This window comes from Ornithodoros turicata, chromosome 2 (assembly GCF_037126465.1).
Source record: "Ornithodoros turicata isolate Travis chromosome 2, ASM3712646v1, whole genome shotgun sequence".
Lineage (NCBI taxonomy): Eukaryota > Metazoa > Arthropoda > Arachnida > Ixodida > Argasidae > Ornithodoros > Ornithodoros turicata.
Genome location: NC_088202.1, coordinates 78,580,990 through 78,607,122, shown reverse-complemented (window position 1 = coordinate 78,607,122; position 26,133 = coordinate 78,580,990). Strand labels below are relative to the sequence as shown.

At 46.6% G+C, this 26,133-nt stretch overlaps 1 protein-coding gene across 1 annotated transcript in view; it reads left to right on the top strand.

The window, feature by feature from the left end:
• Nucleotides 1-26,133, top strand: part of LOC135385595 (sodium/mannose cotransporter SLC5A10-like) — a 33,235-nt gene that overhangs the window by 2,018 nt on the left and 5,084 nt on the right. Inside the window, exons 2-11 of the mRNA XM_064615014.1 lie at nucleotides 12,867-12,938; nucleotides 13,005-13,109; nucleotides 13,166-13,225; nucleotides 16,850-16,954; nucleotides 19,970-20,075; nucleotides 20,170-20,250; nucleotides 20,471-20,694; nucleotides 22,071-22,206; nucleotides 24,061-24,168; nucleotides 24,259-24,578. Coding sequence (XP_064471084.1) covers nucleotides 12,867-12,938; nucleotides 13,005-13,109; nucleotides 13,166-13,225; nucleotides 16,850-16,954; nucleotides 19,970-20,075; nucleotides 20,170-20,250; nucleotides 20,471-20,694; nucleotides 22,071-22,206; nucleotides 24,061-24,168; nucleotides 24,259-24,578 — 1,317 coding nt within the window. The remainder of the gene's footprint in view (nucleotides 1-12,866; nucleotides 12,939-13,004; nucleotides 13,110-13,165; nucleotides 13,226-16,849; nucleotides 16,955-19,969; nucleotides 20,076-20,169; nucleotides 20,251-20,470; nucleotides 20,695-22,070; nucleotides 22,207-24,060; nucleotides 24,169-24,258; nucleotides 24,579-26,133) is intronic.

The following is a 26,133-nucleotide window of genomic DNA, read 5'->3' as shown; positions in this document are numbered from 1 at the left end:
ATTGGCTCCATGCTGTCAAACACGACTACCGTATTTTCCTGCGTATGACGCGCGCGTTATACAGTAAAACCGTGTTCTGAAGAGGTCCCGCGCGTTATCTAACGGTGCTGCAGAGTTCCTTTTCAGGTCGGTGACGTACAAATTCTAGCCTCTTCCAGAGTGTGCTGTGGCTTTCTCCCATATCTCTTAGGGTCAGTTGACAAAACCGGCGAAAGGACACTGAACTTGATAAAAGGGTAATGATGTTGCTTAAGGATGCCATTCAGCAGTCAATAATCTTGAATTCATCTCAGAAGAATGGCGTGATTGAGAAGTGACGCGAAACGGAAAGCAGAGAGGAGAGTGAAGTATACTATGACAGCGACGCTGTTGCATGGGAGTTTAACGGATTTGAGTAAATGTGTTTCAAATATAGCATATGCATATATGCTTTGATTTATTGTGCATACTGGTGGCAGTACAGAAGCTTGTAGCACAATTGCGGTGCGCGTTATACATCGAACATTTTTCAAATTCGGCCCGTTTATAGGGGTGCGCGTTATACACCGGAAAATACGTTACTTTCATCGGTAGTTGATAACGGCGATCATTTCTTTTTCTTCTTCCAATTGCTCCGGTCCCAATAGTGTGCGTAGCCCGCCATAGTGTGCGTATAACTAGGACACCACCATTCATAATGGGCGCCTGTTGTCGGTAATAATACTTTAAATGCCTGAGAGCGAGCGAATGAAAATAGTAGAGCCCTCACTGAAAAGCTCAATGCAAACGCTTCTCGCATTAATACGGCGCTTTTTGAAGACAATAAATACTATTTTGGAAGCACATCGGGAACGTTGACGGAATCCCCATCAGTATCCCACATACAGTAACAGCCTCGCTCGCAAACAGCTGCTAACCTGCTAACACGGGTTGTCTGGGTTGACGCCAAAGAAGGAACGAAATATGGCGTCGCTCTTTCAGCTATGGAGAACACGAAGCACGTACTGGTCACCTGCCGACACTTCGACTGTAGTCGGTGAACACTGAAGAACGCCCTCGCGAAACTTGACAACCGACCTTTCAGTGTTGAGAAGGTTCTGGGGAGCTGACCAAAGCAGCACCAGCAACCTGCGCTGTGTGCGCTGCCAACCACCTCAAGGGCATACGTCAAGCATCCTGGAACAGCTGGTCGCACCAGGGTGACCTACGTTTAAATTTTTTTCTTTCTACTTTTATTCTATCCTATCCTTTTCAGCTTCCACTCAGAACCGGTCGCAAAGCGCTGCCATAACTAAACAACAATATTGCTTTAGCATAGGGCTAAGAAAATTAATAAGCACAGAACACTTGTGGGGTATGTCGCCCATGTAGGGCACAAGTGTGACCAGAATTCGAGTATTACGTATATTTACGGGTATTTACGTACTGTTATTCATACACGTGTTATTACTTGATATATTGTACGCCAGGTTCATGTTATCTCCACTAAATTGAGGTACCCCACTAAGAAGGGTGCCATGACCAACACGGCGTTCATTGACGTTCATTGGTGGATCGATATCTTCGCGCCAGGAAATTCTAAATCAAGCTCAAACTCAATTGACGGCGGATGATTATGGCCTCCATGTCTGCACGTATCCCCGGAAATCTTTGACACTGAGAATCACATGGCCTGTTGCACATGCTTCAGGAAGCCAGAGTTCACAATCATGTAGAAATATGTAGCTCGGCTACCGTACGTTTCCGAAATGAATGGTAACATGTCTCCTGTCCTTCGATGCCTCTTGTCAGCCGCGTCCATGTCGTGATGTGCTTGGCGGTATGCATCAGCAAAGGCAGTAAAAATTTAAAAAGGGCTCCATAACTTAAAAACCCGAGACTGGGGGACAAAAAATCGACAACACAGACAAGGTCTCAAACACTGTTTGCAAAGTCGCTCATCTTGTTACCGACGAAATGCACGACGCACTGCACACGACGGTTCTCTTCGTTGGTACCCACTTTTCACTTGGCTGCAACACGCGCTTAAAAGTTTGTACTCACCTCATCGTGAAATAAAATGTACCGCACATTGTAAATTTCTAGACGTAGATGGACTTATTCAATTCAATGAACTGTTGTGATTCAACTTTCTCGTATCCTTCCCGTGTGGCCTTCCGAGAAACGAATAAATGGTTACACGAGGCGTATCTCCGCGTATTCATTGTTTGTTGTGCCTAAATGCAGCAATAGTTGCCTCTCGACGACCATCGATTAGGATTTTCGTTTTCCATGGCACAACATACGAAGAATCCGACAAAGGAAGAATGTAGTAGATGTGACAGCTAACGAGTCAGCGAAACAAAGAGAGCTATCGCCACCGCGACAGAGGATATATGTGTGCTCTAAAAGTGTAGCGCAGCTCGCCCATCCGCAACGTGGTCGCGTATTCCTTTTCACAAGCACATGATAGTGCACAATTGAATGTGCACAGCGCTTATTTCACAGAGTAGGGAGATCAGCACACCACGCTTCATCTAAGGGCCTTTTTCGCCGAACTACTTGCCGAGTTTTCACACATGGCTGAATATGTGATACACAACGATCATGCTAATTAACTTTCAGTTAATAAAAATGAGTGGCTAGTTCATCTATCATTTCTTTTGGCAGGGTTGTTTGTGTGTGCGCATCAGAAGGTCAATATTTCTTAGTGCAAGGCATACGTGTACCAACAGAACAAGGGATATGTAACCTTTTTCAGATACCTGGAAACAATGGACGTTGTCGGCCATGTTGGTTATGTCAAGTGTTCGATGCAACACACAAGTGAAATCAGAGCCGCATGGAAGGGGGACGTTTTCTCGCTACAGACCATGACATATGGATAAATGATTTGAGCGTGTTACTACTCCTGTCGGAGAACACGTCTGGAACCTATGTGTGTCGACGGCACCCTCCTCCCTAGCTGTACAATACCTGTACACTCTGACTTCATCTGTGTACGCTTTGCCAGTGGTGCCTTCAAAGTACGCAAATCGTATTGCAATTGAAAAGAAGAAGGATGGCACGTTTACGTCAGGGAAAGCTAGACATAGCATGCATCGGGGGCTGGGCTACAAACTAGGGAATTCAGCTGGTCGTTTGAGTGCAGGCCAGTGCTGTGCACCGGTGTAGGGCGCGTGCAGGAACACCGCGCCAGTGCCACTTACACCGATCCGCCCAGCCGGTCATGCTAGACGGTGCTAGTGTCGGCCAAAAATGCGAAACTGTGTTCAATCATCGTTGCGGCCGCACTGGCAATACGGCAGCGGGATGACTCATGCAACTGACGTAGAAGATGGAGCCGTAGGACAACCGCTTTAATAACCACTTTAAACAGCAGTACGGGAATCCACATTCACAACCCACATTCATGACCACTAACCACATTCATACCTCATCGTCCGCGTAGCGCGAAACAGTGTCCACAACGTATAGTTCTCCACCTTCGGATGCTTCGCCCATGGCCACCCCCATCCTATACAAAGAAGAAGACAAAAAAAGGAAGAACTTTAGGATCGATACCACGGCTACTAGAGAGAAAAAATAGCAACAAAACCACAAAAACACCATGCGTGGAGGCTGATTTCGATGTGTCGAGAGGGCCCATGTATAGACTGTGCATCCGTCATCACTGAGGTTAGGTTGGGTCTGGTAAACACGTATTCCATGTGTCGTCCATCAGTTCCACTGATGGAACTGATACGTGGATGGTAAAATCCGGCTGTACTTTAGTAACGCTGCCGCGGCAGACGGATAGGTGTGGAATTAGCGTTTGGCGATTTTGGCGCGTTGTCATTGTTGCCAGACGATATGAGTGCATACGGGCGAGTGGTCGGCGATCGGCTATATGTCTCGTAGTCGTCTGCTATCCAATATAGTCGCACGTGACGCGTATTGGGTACGGAGAGGTTAATAATCGTCCCTTATCGAATGTAGTCGTACGAGAAGCGTTTTAGGTATGGTAGGGTTGCGTCGTTTTTGTTTCATAGAACTTTTTATGTTGGAAGATTGAAATAAATGCTACAAATTCAAGTAAAAAGCAACACCTGGATGTGGAGGGAGTGCATCTTTTCCCAGGTTAGGTACTGATGTCGAAGAGTGGGTCCATGTAGAATGAGCATCCGGCGTGACTGAGGTTAGGTTAGGTTAGGTGATTACGTATTGCACATGTTGAAGAGTGGGTCCATGTAGAATGAGCATCCGGCGTGACTGAGGTTAGGTTAGGTTAGGTGATTACGTATTGCACATGTTGAAGAGTGGGTCCATGTAGAATGAGCATCCGGCGTGACTGAGGTTAGGTTAGGCCAAGTGAATACGTATTCCATGTGTCGGTGGGGCTGATGTAGACTGTGCATCCGACGTGACTGAGGTTAGGTTAGGTTAGGTGACTACGTATTGCACATGTCGAAGAGTGGGTCCATGTAGAATGAGCATCCGGCGTGACTGAGGTTAGGTTAGGTTAGGTGACAACGTATTGCACATGTCGAAGAGTGGGTCCATGTAGAATGAGCATCCGGAGTGACTGAGGTTAGGTTAGGCCAAGTGAATACGTATTCCATGTGTCGATGGGGCTGACGTAGACTGTGCATCCGACGCGACTGAGGTTAGGTTAGCTCAAGTGAATACATATTCCATGTGTCGATGTGGCTGATGTAGACTGTGCATCCGACGTGACTGAGGTTAGGTTAGGCCAAGTGAACACGTATTCCATGTGTCGATGGGGCTGATGTAGACTGCATCCGACGTGACTGAGGTTAGGTTAGGCCAAGTGAATACGTATTTCATGTGTCGATGGGGCTGATGTAGACTGTGCATCCGACGTGACTGAGGTTAGGTTAGCTCAAGTGAATACGTATTCCATGTGTCAATGCGGCTGATGTAGACTGTGCATCCGACGTGACTGAGGTTAGGTTAGGCCAAGTGAATACGTATTCCACGTGTTGATGGGGCTGACGTAGACTGTGCATCTGGAGTCACTGAGGTTAGGATAGGCCAGGATAATACGTGCTATTCCACATGTTGTGGAATGGTCAATGTAGAGTAGGTATACAGTTAGAGTATGCATTAAATAGGAATGAGTATATGTGTTGCCGAAGAGGGTCGTTGTAGTTGAAACGTATTTACAAATATATACATGCAGGTCCATGGAAAGCTTTAAGAGCCCTGTTGAGGACTGTAGAGACTCTTGATGTCGTTTAGCAGCCTTTCGAAAGGCTGCTCATTTTTGTTGCTACAGTCAGTCCTCCAAAGGTACTCACTGAGGTGGTGTGCCATGTTTTCACTTGTCACACAACCTCTGGCCAACCTATGCCGTAGTGGTCTCCACTTAGATTCAATGTGGTTGGTGGTCACGCCGGTGTCTGGGTCAACAAAGTTGTACGTGTGGTTGACCGTCATGTGCTGGAAACCTTCTGCTGACAGACCGGCGTACCCCTTCCAGCAGTCAGTGTATACGGTTGTGCCCTTTTCAACGTGCTTGTCAATGAGGGCAAGGAGTGTCTCCTTGTCTCTTTTGTTCTGCGGGCATATTTCCAGGCACAGTTGTTTAGTGTCAACGTCAATCAGCCCCAGTATCCATGTCCCTTCGACGATACGGCCACGTTGGTATTTGCGACGACCAATTTTACATTCGTCGATTTCCACAACGTGGCCAGGACCGCCGATTTTCTGAGTTTGTGCATTGGCCAGCGAGTCCGTGCAGACTTCTCGGCAGTACGAGTACCAGTCTGCAACGGTAGCTGACGATACACTTACCTCCGGAATTATGGAGGCCTCGTCGAGGGCCTGCTGAAAAGTCATTTTTTTGGCGAAACAGTACGTAAGAATCAGGACTTGTTCTGGTGCGAGTCTCACGTTCTCGAACCATGTTCCCACAGTAACAGACTGTGAGAACTGGGCATGGCCGTGCCGACATCGGAATTGTCCGAATGTACGCTGCGACGGCTTCACGCTTAGTTCACGTCCGCAGCGGGGGCAGTTCATGTTGTTGGGTAGGAGATCTTTGGAGTGAATCCACGATGCAGTTGTGTCGGTGTCCGTGAGCACAGGGCCTAGCATGAACAGGCTCATTTTTCCACTCATTTCGCAAGTTCGCGTTTCAAAACGGCCGCTTATGTGTCGTCTGATATGTTGTTTCGTATATTTTTAGCTTTTTTGTCTGCCAAATGTTTGTGTTGTCTGCCGTACGTTTATTAATTGCGCTCGTAAAACACAAAAAAAGGCTGTAAAGTATTAGAATTCCGTTTTGCATTTCTATGAATTTTCGTGTTCGTTGTTGGTGCCGCTGAAGTAGTCGGATGGTGGTAGAATGTGGATAGCCGTAGTGCTCAGTTTCGAAAAAGTTATTTTCGTAAAACATATTTTAAAAGGTGCATATTTTTAACTAACTTTGGTTCGTAAATTCGGAGATTGTCTTAAAGTTGCTAGGAAGATAGCGCATTTTTGGCTTTTCTTGTTTTTTCAGTTCGAAAAGGCCGCGGCATCGTTGCTAAAGTATATCCAAATCCTTATATTTTTCAAGGCAAAATTACTTTTAAAAAGCTGGATTTTTAAAATTTATTCTACGAAATTAACCTTCAACGTTGCAGACCTTGCAGACCGAACAACAGTAATCCAGGCATCTATTTCTCACCCCTTCCTCACTACTTCAGCGCCACTATCGGGGAAAAAAGGAAAAGTATACAAATTTTCGAGTTTATTATCTAAAAGCTTCGTATTTTTGGGACGTATTTTACATCGTAACCACTAAATAAACATATATTACACAAAACAACAGCAATATTTCACAGAAAATCACACTTTTATAACATTTCTAACCATAGCGACAGTAAAGCAGACGACACATCTCGAGAAGCTCCGCAAATGTCCGTCATGAACCTGTTCACTCTCGGACGAATACTTTCGGACACTGAAAAAACAGTGACATGGATTCACGACAAAGGATTGGTCCCTACCTCCATGATGTGCCCCCGTTGTGGCCACCAACTAGTGTCAAAGCCGTACCAGCGCACTTTCGGTCGCTTTCGGTGGCGCCGCAACCACCCGGAATTTTGCCAGTCCACCACTATCGGGACCTGGTTTTAGAACATTCGATAGGCGCCGGAGCAAGTACTGATACTCACCTACTGCTTCACAACAAAAATGACCTTCCGGCAAGCAGTAAAAGAAGCATCCCTGGACAGTACTATGTCCGAGGCGACAGTCACGGACTGGTATTCGTACTGCAGGGAAGTGTGTACTGACTCCCTTTCAGACGTGCACAGGGGGAAAATCGGAGGCACAAACCACGTCGTAGAAATCGACGCATGCAAAAATAGGCCGACGCAAATACCAACGTGGTCGTGTTGTGGAGGGGACCTGGATCCTGGGCCTTATCGATGTGGACACAAAGGAGCTCCGACTTGCCATTTGTCCTGACAACAAAAGGGACAAAAATACGCTCCTTGCCCTCATCGATGCCAATGTAGAAAAGGGGACCACAATATACACTGATTGCTGTGGACTATCCGCTGAAGGCTTCCAGCACATGACCGTCAATCATCAGTACCAGTTTGTGGACCCAGACAACGGTGTGACCACAAACCACATCGAATCACAATGGAGGCCACTCCGACACAGGCTTGCCAGAGGAGGAGCGACCAGCGACAACATGGCACACCACCTCACCGAATACCTCTGGAGGTTGGACTGTACAAACAAACATGAAGACCCTTTCGACATGATGCTGAGTGACATTAAGCGCCTGTACACACCTGGACATCACACTGAAGCCTAGAAGTGACACTGTACATATTGTAAATATTTGTAAATACTTGTAAATATTTGTACATATTTGACGGACCCCTTTCGGGTGACCGTATGCGGTTAGGTACTACCCTGCACCGCACTGATGAGCCCCAATTAGGGCGAAACGGTCACCCTAAAGCCACTCTTTCAACGTGTGAGATACATAAAAACCTAACCTAACCCAACCTTGGTCAGTCTTGACTTGAGCACATTCTTCGCAAACTGACTGACTCTCCAATGTGTGAAATACGCAAAAACCTAACCTAACCTAACCTCAGTCACGACGAATCACAGTCTACATGGGCCCTCTCGACACATGAAATACGTGGTCGCCAGACCCAACCTAACCTCAGTCACGCGACGGATGCACAGTCTACATGGGCCCTCTCGACACATGGAATACGTGTTCACCAGACCTAACCTAACCTCAGTCACGCGACGGATGCACAGTCTACATGGGCCCTCTCGACACATGGAATACGTGTTCACCAGACCTAACCTAACCTCAGTCATGACGGATCACAGTCTACATGGGCCCTCTCGACACATGAAATACGTGTTCACCAGACCCAACCTAACCTCAGTCACGACGGATGCACAGTCTACATGGGCCTTCTCGACACATGGAATACGTGTTTACCAGACCTAACCTAACCTCAGTCACGACGGATGCACAGCCTACATGGGCCCTCTCGACACATGGAATACGTGTTTATCAGACCTAACCTAACCTCAGTCACGATGGATCACAGTCTACATGGGCCCTCTCGACACATGAAATACGTGTTCACCAGACCCAACCTAACCTCAGTCACGATGGATGCACAGTCTACACGGGCACTCTCGACACATGGAATACGTGTTTATCAGACCTAACCTAACCTCAGTCACGATGGATCACAGTCTACATGGGCCCTCTCGACACATGAAATACGTGTTCACCAGACCCAACCTAACCTCAGTCACGATGGATGCACAGTCTACATGGGCCCTCTCGACACATGTAATACGTGTTCACCAGACCCAACCTAACCTCAGTCACGACGGATGCACAGTCGACATGGGCCCTCTCGACACATGGAATACATGTTCACCAGACCCAACCTAACCTCAGTCACGACGGATGCACAGTCTATACATGGGCCCTCTCGACACATCGAATACGTGTTCACCAGACCCAACCTAACCTCAGTCACAACGGATGCACAGTCTACATGGGCTCTCTCCACACATGGAATACGCACTCACCTGACCTGACCTAACCTCAGTCACACCCAGTTCCTCTGATTCATTTGTGCCTCTGCTAATAACTTTAAATATTAAATTTCAATACATTTCAATATTAAATGCTGCTAATAACGTTCAATAAAAAATATCAATATTATATTCAATACATTTCAATATTAAATGCTGTATTCCAGACATCTACAAACAAAGCACGCATGCAGTTTTCTGTTTTACATCACATTTGGTCCTAGCAGCTTTAACTATTCTAATAACCCTGTCTGCCTTTCAATTTCAAAAGAAGATATTACATTGAATGTCCGTATTCACACGTATCGTCTGGCAACAATGACCGTAGCGTACTCCTGCTAAACCTACATCCATCCGTGCGCTTCGGGATCGATGCAAAAGTACAAAAAAAAAATATCGAACGCCTCAGCATAAAACGAGGTGTAACAGCTGTCTGCTCGACGAACTTGACTCATCAAAAGTATCCATCATAAGCAGTAGGTCTACGGTGAACTAGGTGAACTAGTGGGTCTCCCGGTTCCATGGCGGCCATGTTGAGCAAGTGTAAAAAGGAGGGTGTAAGAAGGAGCGGAAAGCGGAACTTGAGAGCTCGTCTTCCGGTCCAGGTCCACACGGCCGATATTCTCGGTGTGGCCCAACTTGCACGGATTCAGTGCTCGCAAGCGCACGCTGCACGCGAACGACCAGCGGAACAATCAATCAATCAAAATATTTTATTATACATACCAAACACACAAAGTTAAATGTGGGACTGCGAGGGCAAGCCTGTGATGCAGTCCCAAATATATACATCGTTCCAAAACACTGATAACATACAAAAGGGGTAAAAGAGAAAGACGAATAGATGTTGCATGTTGCCCTGTAACGACCAGCAGAAAACGCACGCTCGAGCCAGTGCAACTTGTTCTGCACGAAAACGACTAGCTGAATTCGCTAAATCTTGGACAGGCACGGTACATGTTCTTCGCACGTGTGGCTGCAGACACGCGATGTTCATTGCTAGTTGTTGCTCTATATTTGAACGCCACGTTGTTTGGTGAACAACTGAATGATCATTATGCTGTGTTAAGCATGCGTGTTGGGTAAAGCTTTCTTTTGTGTCACAGTATGTATGTTTTGAATGCTTCGCGCTTTGAGCTTCCTTCACAGTTTTCGACATAACCAAGATGGCCGGCGTAGCCGCTGGTGTGTACGGGAGATGGCGCTCTACATTTTGCATATCCCTTGTTAGTGAGTGGAAAATAGCCTAAATCGTAATTGTTCGGAGAGCTCAACTTAATTTTTGTAAAACATTGCCGGTGAAAAGAGGCTTTAAAGGGTGTACCTCGTTATCCGCTCTTACTAATAAAACATGCACGCGAAGAAATCCACACTTCAAAATCCATTCACTTAAAATCCCCGCTGTCAAAGTAAATTCCAATGGACCTATGCATGGCCACTGTCAACCATGGCTTCACGTGAGAAAATAAATGTTTAAGAAGGTTGCACTCCAGGATAACGAGTCTTTATGCAATTCTGGTTTATATTTAGCATGCATTTCTCAATTATTTATTAACATAATCGAGCTATGGGCGTAAACAGAACGCGTATGAATACAGGGAATGGAACGAAAACAACGCTTCGGTTACCATCGGGAACGAGGCTATCTGACCTGCTGCACTTGGGCACTTGGCAATGAAAGAGAAAATGGGGTACGGACGGAGCGGTGCGGCATGGTATTTTAGCGGAGGGGCTGCCTAAAGGTATAATCACTGGAAACTCTAATAAAACAGGTTTCTTCTGCCGATTTCCTCAGGCATTCCTCGGACGTAACGACTTGGTTTGCTAACAGCGTGCAAGTGTGGTGAAGTCATGAAGGAATTCATTGGTGAAGTGGCATTGATGCGGCCGTAGCAGTGTTGTTCAGGGAGTCGCATAGTGAAAAATGCCCAGGGTGAGCTACGACGAGGTGAGCTGCGTATAGACGACCAGAGCCCCTACGTAACTGATTACGTAACGCCACCGCGCAAAGCATGCTGGTGGGCACTCTTAGCTTTTTCAGTCTATCAGCCGACGCGTTTTTCCCGCTTCTTGCCCACCACAACAAGATATGACCTCGAACGGGTCTTCTCCTGACGTCGCATGTTTGCAAACATGGGGTAGTCTAAGAACGGACCATAGAACTGAGCTGTGTCAGCTATTTGTCACGACGGTAATCTCGTAACTTCTCCCTTGCTTTCCTCGGCCTTGGCCTGTGTGCTACCAGCTCGCGTGGCTCAGTGGTTACCGTGCTTGGCATGTCAAGTCAACACTGGGAGGTACCCGAGTTCGAATCCCGGTGCTGGCTGTGACATATGTCAGCCCAGTTCCCTTAGAAAATCGGCCCAGGACGCACATTCCCCGGGGTGTCAGTCGTAACGTTACCCGCATCTGTGAGGCCGACATCGGTGAGCCCGTTCACCATCGCCACCACCATGGCACATGAAGCACACCAGCACATGGACTATGAGTCACTAAATAGGTGACTATTTAGTGACTCTAGGAACAAGCTTCCTTGAATCGTATGCTTGATAAGTGCCGCGAAAACTGGTTCAGCAAGGTAAAACTATGCCGAGGAAACCGTTTGGGTGATTTCAAGCGAAGTCAGGCAAGTATGTCCGGCCGGCCTCTAAGATTTTTTTCGTTCAAATATATTGAAGCTTAGTGCTTAGGAAGTACACTGGCGGAGGAAATGGCTAGAAATATATCTTATAGTTAAAAAAATAATCTTCAAGACCGAGAGTTTCGAGCACTGCGTTTCCTCGCAATTTCCAGGCCTCGTATCTTCGTATCCATTAAGGTCATGAACTTAATTTTTTTTTCATACTTATTGCCTTTATGCCGGAGTTCTGCTTGCTTAATCTTTGAGGTTCTAGGTTCTGCAGGTGTCCAGATAAAAAATCGCAAACTCGCCTCATTTGCAAAAAATCGCACTTCTTCGGAGCGTAACCACTTATCTGCAAACACCAGCAGGTTAACATGGGTGACATCGTTCTGTTCGTCTTTAAACGCTCTTTCCATTCACATAAACGAGGTTGGTGGAAAGTCTCGGACGTACTTGCTAACGTGCGTTTAGTGAGGGGTTGTAAGGCAGAAACGCGCAACTTCGGTAGCGTATTGTCCATATTCGCCCGCTCGTGACGTGGGTCATACTACTCACACATGTTGTTCATAACAAGCTCACATGAAAAAAGAAAAAAAAAAGAAATAATTTCAGAAATGTCTGAAGTTCAATTTCGGGCTTTCTGCGCATACCTGTGGCTAGTTCGTGACTTGTGCAGCGAGGGCGGACAGCGGGGTTTCGTTCCTCCGTGGTTTCATATTACATTTGAGATAGTCAAGTTCTGGTTTATCTGGTTTATAGGTTTATTACGAAACAAAGTTCAAAGATCAATCTACAAAGACAGGAATTACGCTCCGTAGGTCGGCATGAACGTTGGCCACACGCGCAAAACACAAATTGAAAGCACGTACGATCCTTAATTGGTGACAAACAGAAAAAGGGACAAAGTCTAACAGTGGAAGGCTACTTTCCTCCAAGCACCCTTCGAAGTTTTCGCCGCGTACACTTCACGAACGCCCATTACGTGTTCATCCTGCATGCTTTCCCCACACACTTTAGGTGGTAGTGTGCGGTCTGATGCGGTTATGTCTTCCGGACTCCTTATCAGTCTGCGCTACTTTGAGCTTCATCTTGTGCACTTGTATTATGATTGCACCACAATAACATGTTATTTTCAATTGAACAACCCTGCATGGTCTGCAAACAATCGGTGCTGTAAGACGTATACTACCTTGTCACTTTCCAGTCATCATGGAGAAGCAGCAGGAATTCGATAAGTGGCTACTTCTTGGCCAGTCGCAACATGCACTGGATCCCGGTAAGTATTTACACCTCCAGCTTTTGTAAACTCTGAATAGCACAAATGTGTTTGTTTGTTTTTCAGGTGGGAGCGTCGCTGTTTGCTACAAACATCGGTAGTGCTCTCTTCGTAGGTTTGGCAGGATCTGGTGCAGCATCTGGAATTGGAATCGCAGGATTCGAACTTAATGCACGTCTCCAGTAAGGCGTTTGTTTGTATGATATACTCATACGGCTTCCATGCAGGCATCTTTTGTCCTTCTGCTCCTCGGATGGGTATTCGTTCCTGTCTACATTGCTTCCGGGGTACGTATTGCTTCATACAATTTCTTCATTTATAATCCGGCCAGATTGGCTCAAACGGTCGAGAATTTCACCACTCTCCTTTCAACACGAGATGTGCCGAAAAATTTGCATGGAGTATTCGATGTTTGTGTTATAGACGGGAGCCTTTTTTTGTTTTCTTACAAAATTACGATAAGGGACTGGAAGAGTCGTTTCTGACGAACATACTAGATGCCTGTGAGAACCGTGTCACTGAAGACACACAGCAGCAATCCATTTGCACAACCTTTCCCTTCAGGGCCTCGGTTTCGTTTGGCTCACCGTCGAAGGTATTTCCCTCTGGGCCAAATCGACAATACAAAACGTTTAAATGAGCTACCGCTGATTGAGCCCTAAAGAGAGTCTAAGTGGCCCCATCGTCTTTAAGACATTCTCATTACGCGTTTTCTAAACACATGAAGAGGTTCCTCGCCCCCCTTTCGTCTATTACAATTTCGCCTAATCGTTTTTTGGGTATCATGCTAACATCACTTAGCGCGTGCATCAACCCTGAACTCAACGAGTTTCGCCTCTTGTAGTCCAAAGTATGCCCCCATACGTCCTGGTCCACGTGTTGACGTGACAAGGCGCGGCCTTCTCAAAAGAGAAGGCGCGGTCCATTGACACATATTCATAATTGTACAGCTTGCTAGGAAATCAACGGAAATTTTGTTACACCCCCAATCGCTCAAAAGTGTTTTTATATAAACACCTATTCTTGTTCCGTAAGCTGAAGTAAAAGGCTTAAACACAGCGTCACTTAAAATGTGTACTGCCAAACATAGCTGGGCGTCCTCACTCATGAGGACCCTCATGAAGACGCCTCACCCTCACCTCATCGTCGTGAGGTGAGGGTGAGTGAGGCCAGACCACGCTGAATGTTCCTCACGAGGACAGTCGTGAGGCATTGTCCCTCATGAGGCCCACTGTAAGGGCCCTCATGAGGCCAGTCGTCGTAAGGCCATAAATACGTGAGGGTACAACGTGAGGGCCGTGAGGCTTTTCACGGATGAGGCCGTGAGGCCCTTTGTGAGGAACCTCACGGATGAGGCCATGAGGCCTTTCGTGAGGGGCCTCACGGATGAGGCTGTGAGGCTTTTCGTGAGGGACCTCACGGATGAGGATGTGAGGCCTTTCGTGAGGGACCTCACGGATGCGGCCATGAGGCTTTTCGTGTGGGACCTTACAGATGAGGTGATGGGTTCCGCTGATGCCAAACACTAACGTTAAACCTCACTGTGACAGTAACAACTGCTACCGAATTTATCCAAGCATCGCACGAAACCATATAAACAGTTTAATGCCGCGCAGTATCATTAGTACTAACTACTGACACAGTAGTTCAACGCCGACGTGTCATGTGAACATGACGGAAAGTTCTTTTGAGGCTCATGTGCCCGCTAGTGACTTGTAGACACGTCTGGCCATAACGGTATTCACGAGGCGAGGGCTCGTGAGGATGAGAGGTCGTGAGGCCATGAGGGTCCTCATGAGGTGAGGGCACGTGAGGATGAGGACTCGTGAGGCCGTGTGGGTCCTCATTAGGCGAAAGTACATGAGGCGCCGTGAGGACATGAGGGCCCTCATGAGGTGAGGACACGTGAGGATGAGGACCTCATGAGGTGAAGATACATGAGGCCATAAGGGTCGTGAATAGCCTCATGAGGTGAAGGCATGTGAGGATGAGGATGGTGAGGCTTCTCGGGATCCCGATGCCCTGAGGTGAGGTTTGTGAGGGCAAAATTTAAAATGGAATGTGAGGGTGAGGGTGACTGAGGTTTAGTTACTGGTGAGGAAAATTTGATGAGGGGGAGTGAGGCCAACAAAGTCTGTGCTTCGTGGGGTGAGGATGAGTGAGGCCGCAGGAAAATGCCCACCTATGCTGCCAAATACACCACATCTTATGCCTCTGTCACAGGGCAAACTGGCATTCCCAGCGTATGAGAGTCGCACCGAATGTGATTCGTTTGTATTGCATCGAGCTACGCGAAGAAACAGAATGTCATTAGCAAATGACCCGAGTGACTAACATCTCAAATTTTCTCTTTTACAAGTCAATCAATCAATCATTAGCAAATGATATCACTGTCAATAACTAAGGCGCCTGGGGGCCGAACATATGAAGCATTTGTGCACATTATTTATGGAAAGTAATTGTTCTGAGGCTGGAACATACAAAAGGACAAACACAACCCAAGTCTCAAGATGCTGAGAGATGCGTGGTTCGAATTCCGTCGCTGTTTGGCTTTTTCGACGACTGGCATATTTCAACGGTACATTAGTTACGTTTTTATTTCGATTTCTCGAAACTAGCGAATCATTAGATTGTTTCCCAAGAGCGTTGCGTGTTGGAGCTTGCGTGTTGGAGCCTGTTGGAGCTTGGAGCGTTGCGTGTTGGTTGCTGAGCCTCTCAATAGGTGGCTTCACTCCAGAAGTGCATCCATAGAACCGACTAGCTGGTGCAATGGCAAGCGGGTTGTCATCGTCCACAGGCCATTACACGCTCTTCATACTGGCAGACCCAGCAGGGGGCACGAGCTCCGGCTGGTGTTTGGTGAGTGGCGCCACAACAGACCCCAGTCCCAAGGTGTTGTCCGTACCGTGCCGAGGGGATGTTAGGCGAAGGGCAGAAGTCTTGAACGGTGGCTGTCGGGGCCTTGGTCACGCCCCGGCTGACGGGTTTTCTGAAATTTCCGGGACCTTCCCGCTTGTAGGCATGAAGTGCGTGTAACCTGTTGGAATGCCTAGTTACCATTAAGTCAGTTATTTGGCACTCTTTGACCCAGAGTTGCCCCTGCGCCATAAAGACCTCAATTACACACTCATATTCTCAGTGCGTCAAATGTCACAACTTCACACCTTGATGAATTTCAACTAACCATACTTCATAGTGTACTTTTTCTTTTGCCTCCAACTAGGTCCTACCGCACGAACACGAAGAAAAATAATGAACAAATAAACGGTTGGCTCCTTAATCTCGAGCTACAAAATATGCACCCTTCGCACCTTTCCCCTCTTTCGTGTTTTTTTGTTTTGTTTTGCAATAAACCTATAAACCTATATCCCCCCCCCCCTTCGCACTTGAAATTTTCGAATCGGCTATTTCACGCTGTCAATTTCATTTGCAAATTGGGGTATTTAGCATCGTGTACAAAATCGCGTGTTTGATATATTTCTCCTTCTCACACTGTGTTTTCGTCAGATTGTCGTCTTGTTTTCGGTTTCGTCGTTCGGTTTTAGGTTTCGTCACCTGTCGTCTTGTCGCGCCTTCCTCGCGGCATTTTGCAGACCACATTCTGTCTTCTCCAAATGGCAAATGTTCCGTATTATTGGCCTTCACTCAAGTTCACAATACGTGAGGCGATGACGCCGATTTCGTGGGGGGCGGCATGGGTCGGTTGTGGACGGCGTCTCCCCACACTCAGGGAGGGAACAATTAAGAACAACTAACCTACACGGGTATGTGGCTCTCGTCCTGAGTCACTTCCCTTAACATAACCTACAGCAAGTAGTTTGCATTCTGTTTCAATGTTCCACAGTCATGAGTGAATTAGCCTCGAGTGCTCAAATTACCTACCTGCATAAAACTATGCAAATCTCTTCTAGGTATACACTATGCCCGAGTACCTGCGCAAGAGATTCGGTGGCCAAAGGATACGTGTCTACCTGTCAGTACTGGCGCTGTTGCTTTCCATATTCACTATGATCTCGGTAAGATGCAGGTTGCTTTGCATGAACTAGATGAAATGGTATCAAACGTTTCGTTGAAGTACGTCTAGAACACGAGTTCTATAGCGCCCACGTAACTCTGAACAATGTATGCATATACAGGAGGTTTCAATATTAATGTAAAAAAGACTGATACTGAAAAGCAGGCTACGGAAAAATGTACTACAAACGGCATTTACCTGTAGGAAATATTACGAGTAATTTTATGAAAGTTTAATTCAAAAGAAATTTGCTTTCCTGAATTGAACTCTGAAATGTGCCGTGTTGAAGTCATGCTTTGTTACTACAAATTATTTGCAGACTTTGCTCGTTCATCTGTGTCACCACATCTATTCTTTTTTTTTCTTGATAGAATTAAGAAGGACGTTGTGGCTATACCCAAATCCAGCACAAAATGTAGTGTAATGAGAATAGCTGGAACAGAACGTGTACTTAAAGGAGCTATGAACTGTAGCAAGCGAGCACGCCGACTGTGTCGGCTCCAAACGGCGATTTCAACGTGTTGTCTGTGACACCTTTTGTATAGGTGAATTTGATAGGTGCGTATCTTCAGCACATAGCATGCCCATAGCCAAGCACCTTCCCGAATGACAACGTTCTCGCCCATGATTTGTTGATAACGAGAGGCGACGCCTATTATGTATCAATTACGCGCGGCTCCAAAATGGGCTACGCCTCCCGTTTTCAACAAATCAGAGACGAAAACGTTGTCATTCGGGATGATGGTTGGCTAGAAGCGTGCCATGTAGTGAAGTTCATCTGCCGAGCTTACCATTCTGCGCGCGAAACACATCTCCCTCGCTCCACCTCGGGCTCGCTATCAGACATCCTCTACCCCGCTGGTTCTTCTGCCGAACGTTCCGCCAAAGCAAGAAACCTCATTCTCTTCCTGCTGAAGACAGGCCTTGCTGATCGACCCATCTAATACTCTACTCTCCCCGATGAACTCGTGCACCTCACCGCATCCCCATCCTTCAACCTCCTCTATCCTCCATCCGCCCGTCCTTCCTTTGTGTTTTGTTTTGCTATGCGTTTTCTTTTTTGTTTGCTATAGTCGTGACGACGCCCACTTCTGTGTGGCCAACAACGGCGAGCCTATCCTGCCATCACCCCCCCCCCTCATCTTGAAGAGGGTAAAGCAGAACGTTATATGTACCTCCGCGTTGGCGTCTGGTTGGGTGCTACAATTCTTCAGATGACGTAACGATGGATAGAGGTATCTGGACAGCGGTGCGTGTACTCGCCCGAATACAAAAGAGAGGGCGTTTTTATATTAACGCTGCACAAGTTATGAAGGAGAAGAATTGAACAATATATTGTAAACAGAATTACGAAGCGTAGAAGAACAATATTACATCTATTAAACCCGTAACTAAATACATGCAGATAGGAGTTCTTACCATCTTTAATAAGACCAATGGCGCTCACTCCTCCGCTAATACAAGAAGCGTCAAAGAAAACGTTGGCCGCTTCTGTTCCTACTTCCTTTGCGCTGTTGTAACAGATAATAGACGACCTGCGCCCCTACGTCATTGATTACATAACGTCACCGCGCAAAGCGATGTGATGGGCACTATCAGCTTTATCAGTCTATCAGCCGACGCGTTTTTCCCGCTTCTTCCCAACCAGAGAAAAATCTGACATCGAACCGGTCTTCTCGTGATGTCACATATTTGGAAACAGAGGGTCGTCTATTCGCTGCGAGATCGACCTATAGGGGGCGAAACTATCACCTTTCTAGTGTGGATAACACGTGGGCCGATGTTGGGAATTGATAGATTGTTCTTTTCCGGATAGTAGATAATTCTAGAATATATTCACCGGAAGATCACTGCTACAGGTTGGGACAAAAGTTTACGGAACACGAGAGCGGCGTATTTCTTCGTCGGTACGACACCCCAGCGGCTGGCGGAAGCGAGTGAGTTCACTGCTTCGGAGGGGTGCAAGCGAGCGATGCCAGAGACACAGCGGTAGTTCCGGTATCGCCTGGTTGTGTTTGGGAAGTGGAAGCTACCACTCTGTGTAGCTAACAGCGTACCCTTCCACCCCTCCGAAACAGTGAACTCCCTCGCTTCCGGCAGCCGCTAGGGTGTCGCACCGAAGAAAAAGTACGCCGCTCGCGTGTTCCGTAAACTTTTGTCCCAACCTGTACAATACTGTTCGGTTCCCCAATGCTGCATCTACTGCAGTAAACGCTGAAAAACGTGTAAAAGAAACGACGCATCCACCCAATGGTCCCAACAGCACAATGTACTGAAAGTCCAGTGCAATAGGGGTGGACTGGTAGGTGGAAGGCGTTGAACAGACTAGTGAAACTAAAGAACACTGATAAGACACATACCGTCCACCCCTATTGCACTCGACTTTCAGTACGTTGTGCTGCTTGGGGTAGTTCATCGCGTCTCCGCAGCGCGCCGACACCGTTCGATCCGGGAGCGAATAGCGACGTAGTAACCTTGCTGCCGTTATCAGCTATGGACGGCGTTAAGACGTGGACAGTTGACAGGACAGCGGGAAGGGGTGGGGAAAGGGGGGGGTTAGTATGCGTCATAGGCCGACTTCAGGAGGCTACTGAAACGTGTTTACTCACGTTCGGCTATCTCTAGCTGCATTCACAAGCTTAGTATTTTGGTTGGGAAATAAACGATTGATTAGAAAGAAAACTCTATGCTCAGAATCACACAAGTATCTGAGCAGGAGTCCTTTTTGGGTGCTTTATAGACTGCGAGTACGAAAGCACTCCCGCAGCTTCTGGTCAGAGTCCCTTTAAGCCGAAAGACAACGTTTTTACTATATCTTAAACACTAATCGGCTACACTTGCGACGTCCCCTATATGGTGCTGTCGCTGATGCTTAGGTCACAACCGAATCTGGATGACCGTTCGTTTTTCTTGTTTATCTCAAAAACGACTCTCTGCTGGATGAAATTTTTCACTTATCTGACAGTAGGTAAGAAAAAAGATCTCGTAAGTGAAAATTATTCTTGTTGCTTTGCAGACCGATTTGTTCGCTGGAGCCATATTCATTAAACAAGCTCTCGACTGGAACCCTTACGTATCTGTCGGTATTCTGCTGTCTATAGCATGTATCTTCACTGTAGCCGGTAAGCATTACTTGTCGTTAAAATTGATCCTGGGCACATTATTATGAAGACGGTTTTACGATGCCTTACCGAACCTTGCTCACTTTTTGTCCAGGTGGACTGAGCGCTGTGATATGGACAGATTTTGTACAGACCATCTTGATGGTTGTCGGAGCTTTTGCTCTTATGGTTCTCAGTGAGTGACATTTCGTATGTTTTACTGTATACAAGCTCATCGTATTATATTGGGAACGAGTGAAAGAAGGAAAGTGAATTAATGGTTGACGGTTGCGCACATAATGGCCTTACCAATTCTATATAATGGAAAATACCGAGCCAATTTGTCAATATTAAGTCAGAACGCAAGCGTGAATGAGTGGATACAGCGGTGAGTTACGTGCTCGGCAAACTTTCAGGTCTTATTGAGGTTGGAGGCTTCGAGGGGCTGATGCGGAAGTTCAAATACGCTGTGCCGCGAGACGACAGTTATGTCCTCTACACGGCGGACAATGTATCCTGTTCCAAAGTTCCCGACAACTATCAGAGCCTGCTCCGTTCTGCATCGGACCCAGACCTTCCCTGGACTGGTGTTGTATTTGGCATCACTATATCTGCTGTCTGGTGTTGGTGCACAGATCAGGTAACGCATCCTCTTTACGAGCGCCAACGGTATAGTCCGGCTTTCACTATACCGTCTACGCTTAAAGTTCTCGTTGTAATGATAAAGACGTTAGAAGGGAGCCCAAGCAGCTAGTTCGTGGTCCAGTACTGATTCCCAGATATTGCTTGTAAGTAACAGCATTGAAAATAAAACGCAGACAGACACATGTACGTATACAGACATGATGATAACTGTTTTCTGTCAACACGGCAGACCTCTGCATCCTGCCATTTGAATGCTTGACGTGACGATTATGCTTAGATTCCGTTAGTCGATTGCAGTTCATTCGCGAGGTTCTTTCGCTGAATGATCTACAAAAACTCGCGACCAACGGGCTATGCGCAAAGACCTCTGTAACGTACTCCCTATCCACAGTGCACATCGGTCTCATCCATTCAATACTTAACTCACATCCAACCCTTCACCCTCCACCACTTCACCCCTTTAAGGTTATGGTCGTGGTGATGTCCACTCGCATGCCGCCAACACGGCGAGCAAATTCCGACACCCCCCCTCCCTACGCCGTCGTACTACCTCCGTGGAGGGTTCAAATATTGCAGTTTCGAAAAAAGCTGGACAGCGAGCTGCACCTCACAGCTTTCTAACAACAGCTTACTGCCTGATTGAACGGGCGGGGTATGCACTCACTCTCTTCACATTCTATACATGTTTTCTCACGCGTGCACAGCGCTACGTATAAATAGGCAGCCATACATATAAACAGTATGAGGCAACTGGTGAACGTTATGGAAAGTTCGTGGCGAACTTCAGAAATTACATGTGTTGTTTTCCAATGAACATATGCCTCCAGTTGCTTCGGACTGGTGACGATGACATGGAGTATTTCGCCGCAGGCCTTGTTAAACCCTTTCCCATTAGGAATCAAGTGAATGGGTGGGTCACACACTGGCACACGCACACACGTCAGGTGAGGGATACACGCTGTAGGTAGACGTCACAGAGTGGATGTAAAGGGCGCTGCATACGTTAGGCAGCTTTTTAGTTCGATACAGACTTTTGAACAAGTCCTAGGTCTGTTTTCTTTCATGATGCTGCGTGGAGAAGAGTTTGTTCACGTGTGCGATTCTTGGAAGCTGAGAATGAGCAATCCGTCCCGTCCCGTGTACGCTGCGTTTGTACTTCTTAGCGTTGTTTATTTCTGCGTCATAGACGGAAATGACGATGATGATGAAGATAAGTATAAAGCAAAAACGGGGAACACAGTACCTTATTTCTTTGACGCTAACCGCTATTTAGTTGCCGCGTGGTTGCCGCAGCCGTGTCCTACACAAGTTCAAAGCACAAAAGCAGATGTGGAGCCCTAATAGCGTTTCCTGCGCCTCATTTTCCCCTAGGTAATCGTCCAACGTGCTCTTTCCGCGAAGAGCATATCCCACGCCAAAGGTGGCTGTATCCTGGCTGGCTTCCTTAAGCTTCTTCCCATGTACTTGCTTGTAATACCTGGTATGGCCGCTCGCGTGTTGTATCCAGGTAAGTGGTTTCTGTTTGAGTCGTTCTTGCTACAAGTCTGCATCATGCTACGAAAGGACAGCATCTCAATAAGTTAATGTTATGTGTTTCGAGCTCTACAGCTTTAGTATTATGTATAAGTCTATACCCTTGATGTCTAATAATTTCAAATAGGTTCTGTGTCTTTGGTCCCGTACCAGCCGCGTTGCCACATATATATATAGATTTTTATATAAGTAAAATAATAAGACGTCGACGACAGATTACAGGAAAGTTCACAAAAACTAGTTTATTTAATGGGTAATCTAACACAAAGATTAAAATATGATATGCAAAGTTTAAAAGAACGGTCGGCGTTTCGACAGTAGCACTGTCGTCGTCAGGTTCGTCCTGTCCTGACGAAGACAGTGCTACTGTCGAGACGTGGACCGTTCCTTTAAACGTTGCATAGCACATTTTAATCTTTGTGTTAGATTACCCATTAAATAAAGTATTTTTTGTGAACTTTCCTGTAATCTGTCGTCCACGTCTTATTATTTTACTTTTATTCAACTTCGCAGACGTCTGATATATCAGCCTCTTTAACCTATATATATATATATATATATATATATATTTCGGGAGGGGTTCTATGGGGACTCTAAATGGAGTAGGAGGATCCCCCTCTCGTTTGGCTTTCCCAAATGCACTACCAAAGGTACGATTTTGGGGGCGAGGAGGGTTGAACCCACTAAACCCCCTGGCTACGACACTGTGCCATACTTTGGCATTGTGGTAGCACCTGTGATGTAGCTACATCGGATGTGTCCACAAACTAGATCTTGAAAACAGTTCATAGGCTATACTGTTGTATCACATCCAAAGGCACTGCAGTGTAACAGCAAATTGTAGAGCTCTCTTCGGAGTTAATGCTTGTAATTCGTGCCACCACTGCAAGTGGCTAAAGTTCAGCCTATAGTTCAGCAAAGGTCTTTTAGTACTTTTTTTAATATCTGAATTTCCTTTGTAGTGTATAAAAGATAGCAGACTTGCAACGCAATAGAGGTACCCACGAATATAAAACAACAACTACTACTACGTGCGTGATGATGGGATGAGGTGTTTTTCACCGCAGAAATTGCGATCCCCTACCTGAGTGCACCTGGGTTAATATATGAGTGGGGTGGCGATGAAGGAGGTGGGACATATACACACGAAGACAGGTAGTTACATAGGACAAAGAATTTTCTTTAGCCATGCTTGTGGTGGTGGTGGTGGTGCTGGTGCTGTTGAAAGGGCTCGCCGTTGTTGGCCTCACAGAGGTGGGCAACGTCAAGACTAACGCATTGGGGGAATGTGTGTCCTGGGCCGACTTCTAGGGGAACTGTGCCGACATATGTCTGAAAGCGTCTGAGGAAAACCCAGGAAAAACCCCAGACAGCACAGCCGGCACCGGGATTCGAACCCGAGTACCTCCCAGTCTCGACGTGCTTGCCATGCTTGTAAAGTGCGGTACCCGCGCGAATGTCCCATTGGCATTCGCTCGCGTGATCGCCTGTCGACACCGGTTTCCCTCAACACAATATACACACACACTAGGTTTACGCGCCGTACAACACAATAAAACTTCACGATTTCATCAGAAACGTGTAACCGGACCCCATGCATCTTTCCGTCGTAGTTAAAAGGGCATGGAACCAACCACTCGTTATTTTAAAGAAACGCTAAAAGAAGGCTAGAGGCATTTTACACCAGTTTCTGGCTCTTCTATACTGCTGTGGTGTCGTTATTATGTCTCGCTGGAAGTGTCTTATTTTTCATTGCACTACATTTCTCGCAATTTCAAACAGTACGGCGTCTTATTCAAAGTTGTATTTATGTACTATGTTATCAAAGACGACGTGGCATGCTCTAATCCGGAACGTTGTCGGCAAGTGTGTCAGAATGACAACGGTTGCAGCAACATTGCCTATCCATTACTGGTGATCAAACTCATGCCCGTAGGTAAATATCCACTTTGTCTATACCGTGTCCATTGTTATACTTGCCCACACCAACCCTTCCAAATATTATTTGCGTTGTTTCTTTCTGCAGGTGCCCGGGGCATGATGCTGTCGGTTATGTTAGCGGCACTGATGTCGTCATTGACGTCTGTCTTCAATAGCTCTTCGACTATCTTCTCCATCGACATTTGGAGGAAGTTCCGCAAGAACGCGTCTCACGTCGAACTTTTAATTGTGGGTCGCACTTTCGTCGTTGTTTTAGGGGCGATCAGTGTCAGTTGGATACCCATCATCGAAGCATTTCCAAATAGCCAGCTATTTCACTACATGCAAAGTGTCAGAAGTTGTCTGGTGCCACCTGTCAGCGCTGTCTACGTTCTTGCAGTGGCCTGGGCCCGTATTAACGAACCGGTGAGGAACGACCACTTACGTCGAACATACAAGTACAATTTAAGTTATCCGTCACACTACCGTGTCGTAAGACAGGATCAGTTCTTCAGAAGTCAACAGCGGGAAATTTTCATTCGCATACCACGCACAAAGCTAAAATCTTTGGGTACGGGCCTCTTTCACAGCGTTTGAAGGCGCTCCTAACAGGATTCTGCAACGCCATCTGTGGTCGTGTAGCCGGATGTTTTTCCGCACACAGGCACGTGTCGACTACACTGCGGCTCTGAAAAATCGTGGCGCAAGGATTTTCACAAAAGAGATGACGTTCCCGGTACGGATACGCAGGGAGCCTCCGGACGCGACCGTCTATGGGCGCACTACACTAGAGTAGGGCAGAGCCGAAAATCAAAAAGGAGTCTGGCTATTGGGAGGAGTTCCAAAAAGCGGCTCGACCTGTCGATCACAGTTCTGGGCCTTTGATTGCTTTGCTTTTCACCACGGGGTCGTCATGACACCTCACCGCCACCCAAAATGGCGACGAAGACAAACACGGTAAAGCGGGAATTTCGTGACAAAAAAAAAAAAAAAAATCACAGACTGCTCTGATTTTACACTGCAACAACAACAACAACAAACAAACGCAGATGCACATCATCATATACGTTTCTCGAAAATGAGTTTCAAATTATGCTCCGCTATCGTTATCTACCAGAAAATAATACTTTTTGTTGGTGGTTCTATGCCTAGTGAACACGGCGGTCACAACGAAATAAACAAAAACGGCACTGTGCATTGGAAGTTGGAATTTAATTACTGAATCTAATGGATATAAACATTCTTGTATTTTTTATTCCAATTATTCATGTAGATAAGTTAAAAAAATTGTACCGACGACCAGATGTGTACCAGCAGGTGGTTCTGCCGGCAGCAGTACAACAACGTAAACAGACGACAATTCCCGACGTGCCTTGCGCAGCCTAGATGGCGTTTATCAAATTTGGAGCAAAAAATCCTCTAGTTTTGCAGATCGCGAGAGGTATCAATTTTGATCCCATCCAATCCACTTGCCACCCAAAATGGCGCCGCCTATGTTAGATGGGGGGAAAAATAGTGACGATAGGTTGATCGATGGTGTCCCATATTTGAAGACGCCACTGGTGAGAAAGCTGAAAAAGTGGGTGGAGCTTCAGGTATAGACCCTTTTCACAGACCTCATTCCGTCCGCCATACTTTTGTGTTCGCACGTGCTCGCACCACAGTTAATGCTGGTAGCGTGCACGCGCCATGCACAAAAGTATGGCTGCCACAAGCAGGGGGAAAGGCTATGCCGTCTGCGACAGTGACGTCAGATGAAAAGAGTCTATAGGCATGACCCATTAATGGCGAGAGTCCCTCTTAATATATGGCTCTGGAGGAGGGCAGTTGCCGCTGCGGTTGTCGGGCGAAACTATAGCACACGGGCCCCTTATGCAATTTTGGCCTCTTATTTCTTAATTTCAGTGTTGGATATGCGGAATTGGTCGGGTACTGAACTCAGTCGCTCCATATTTTACTTATCAACTTATCTTGCTACTGC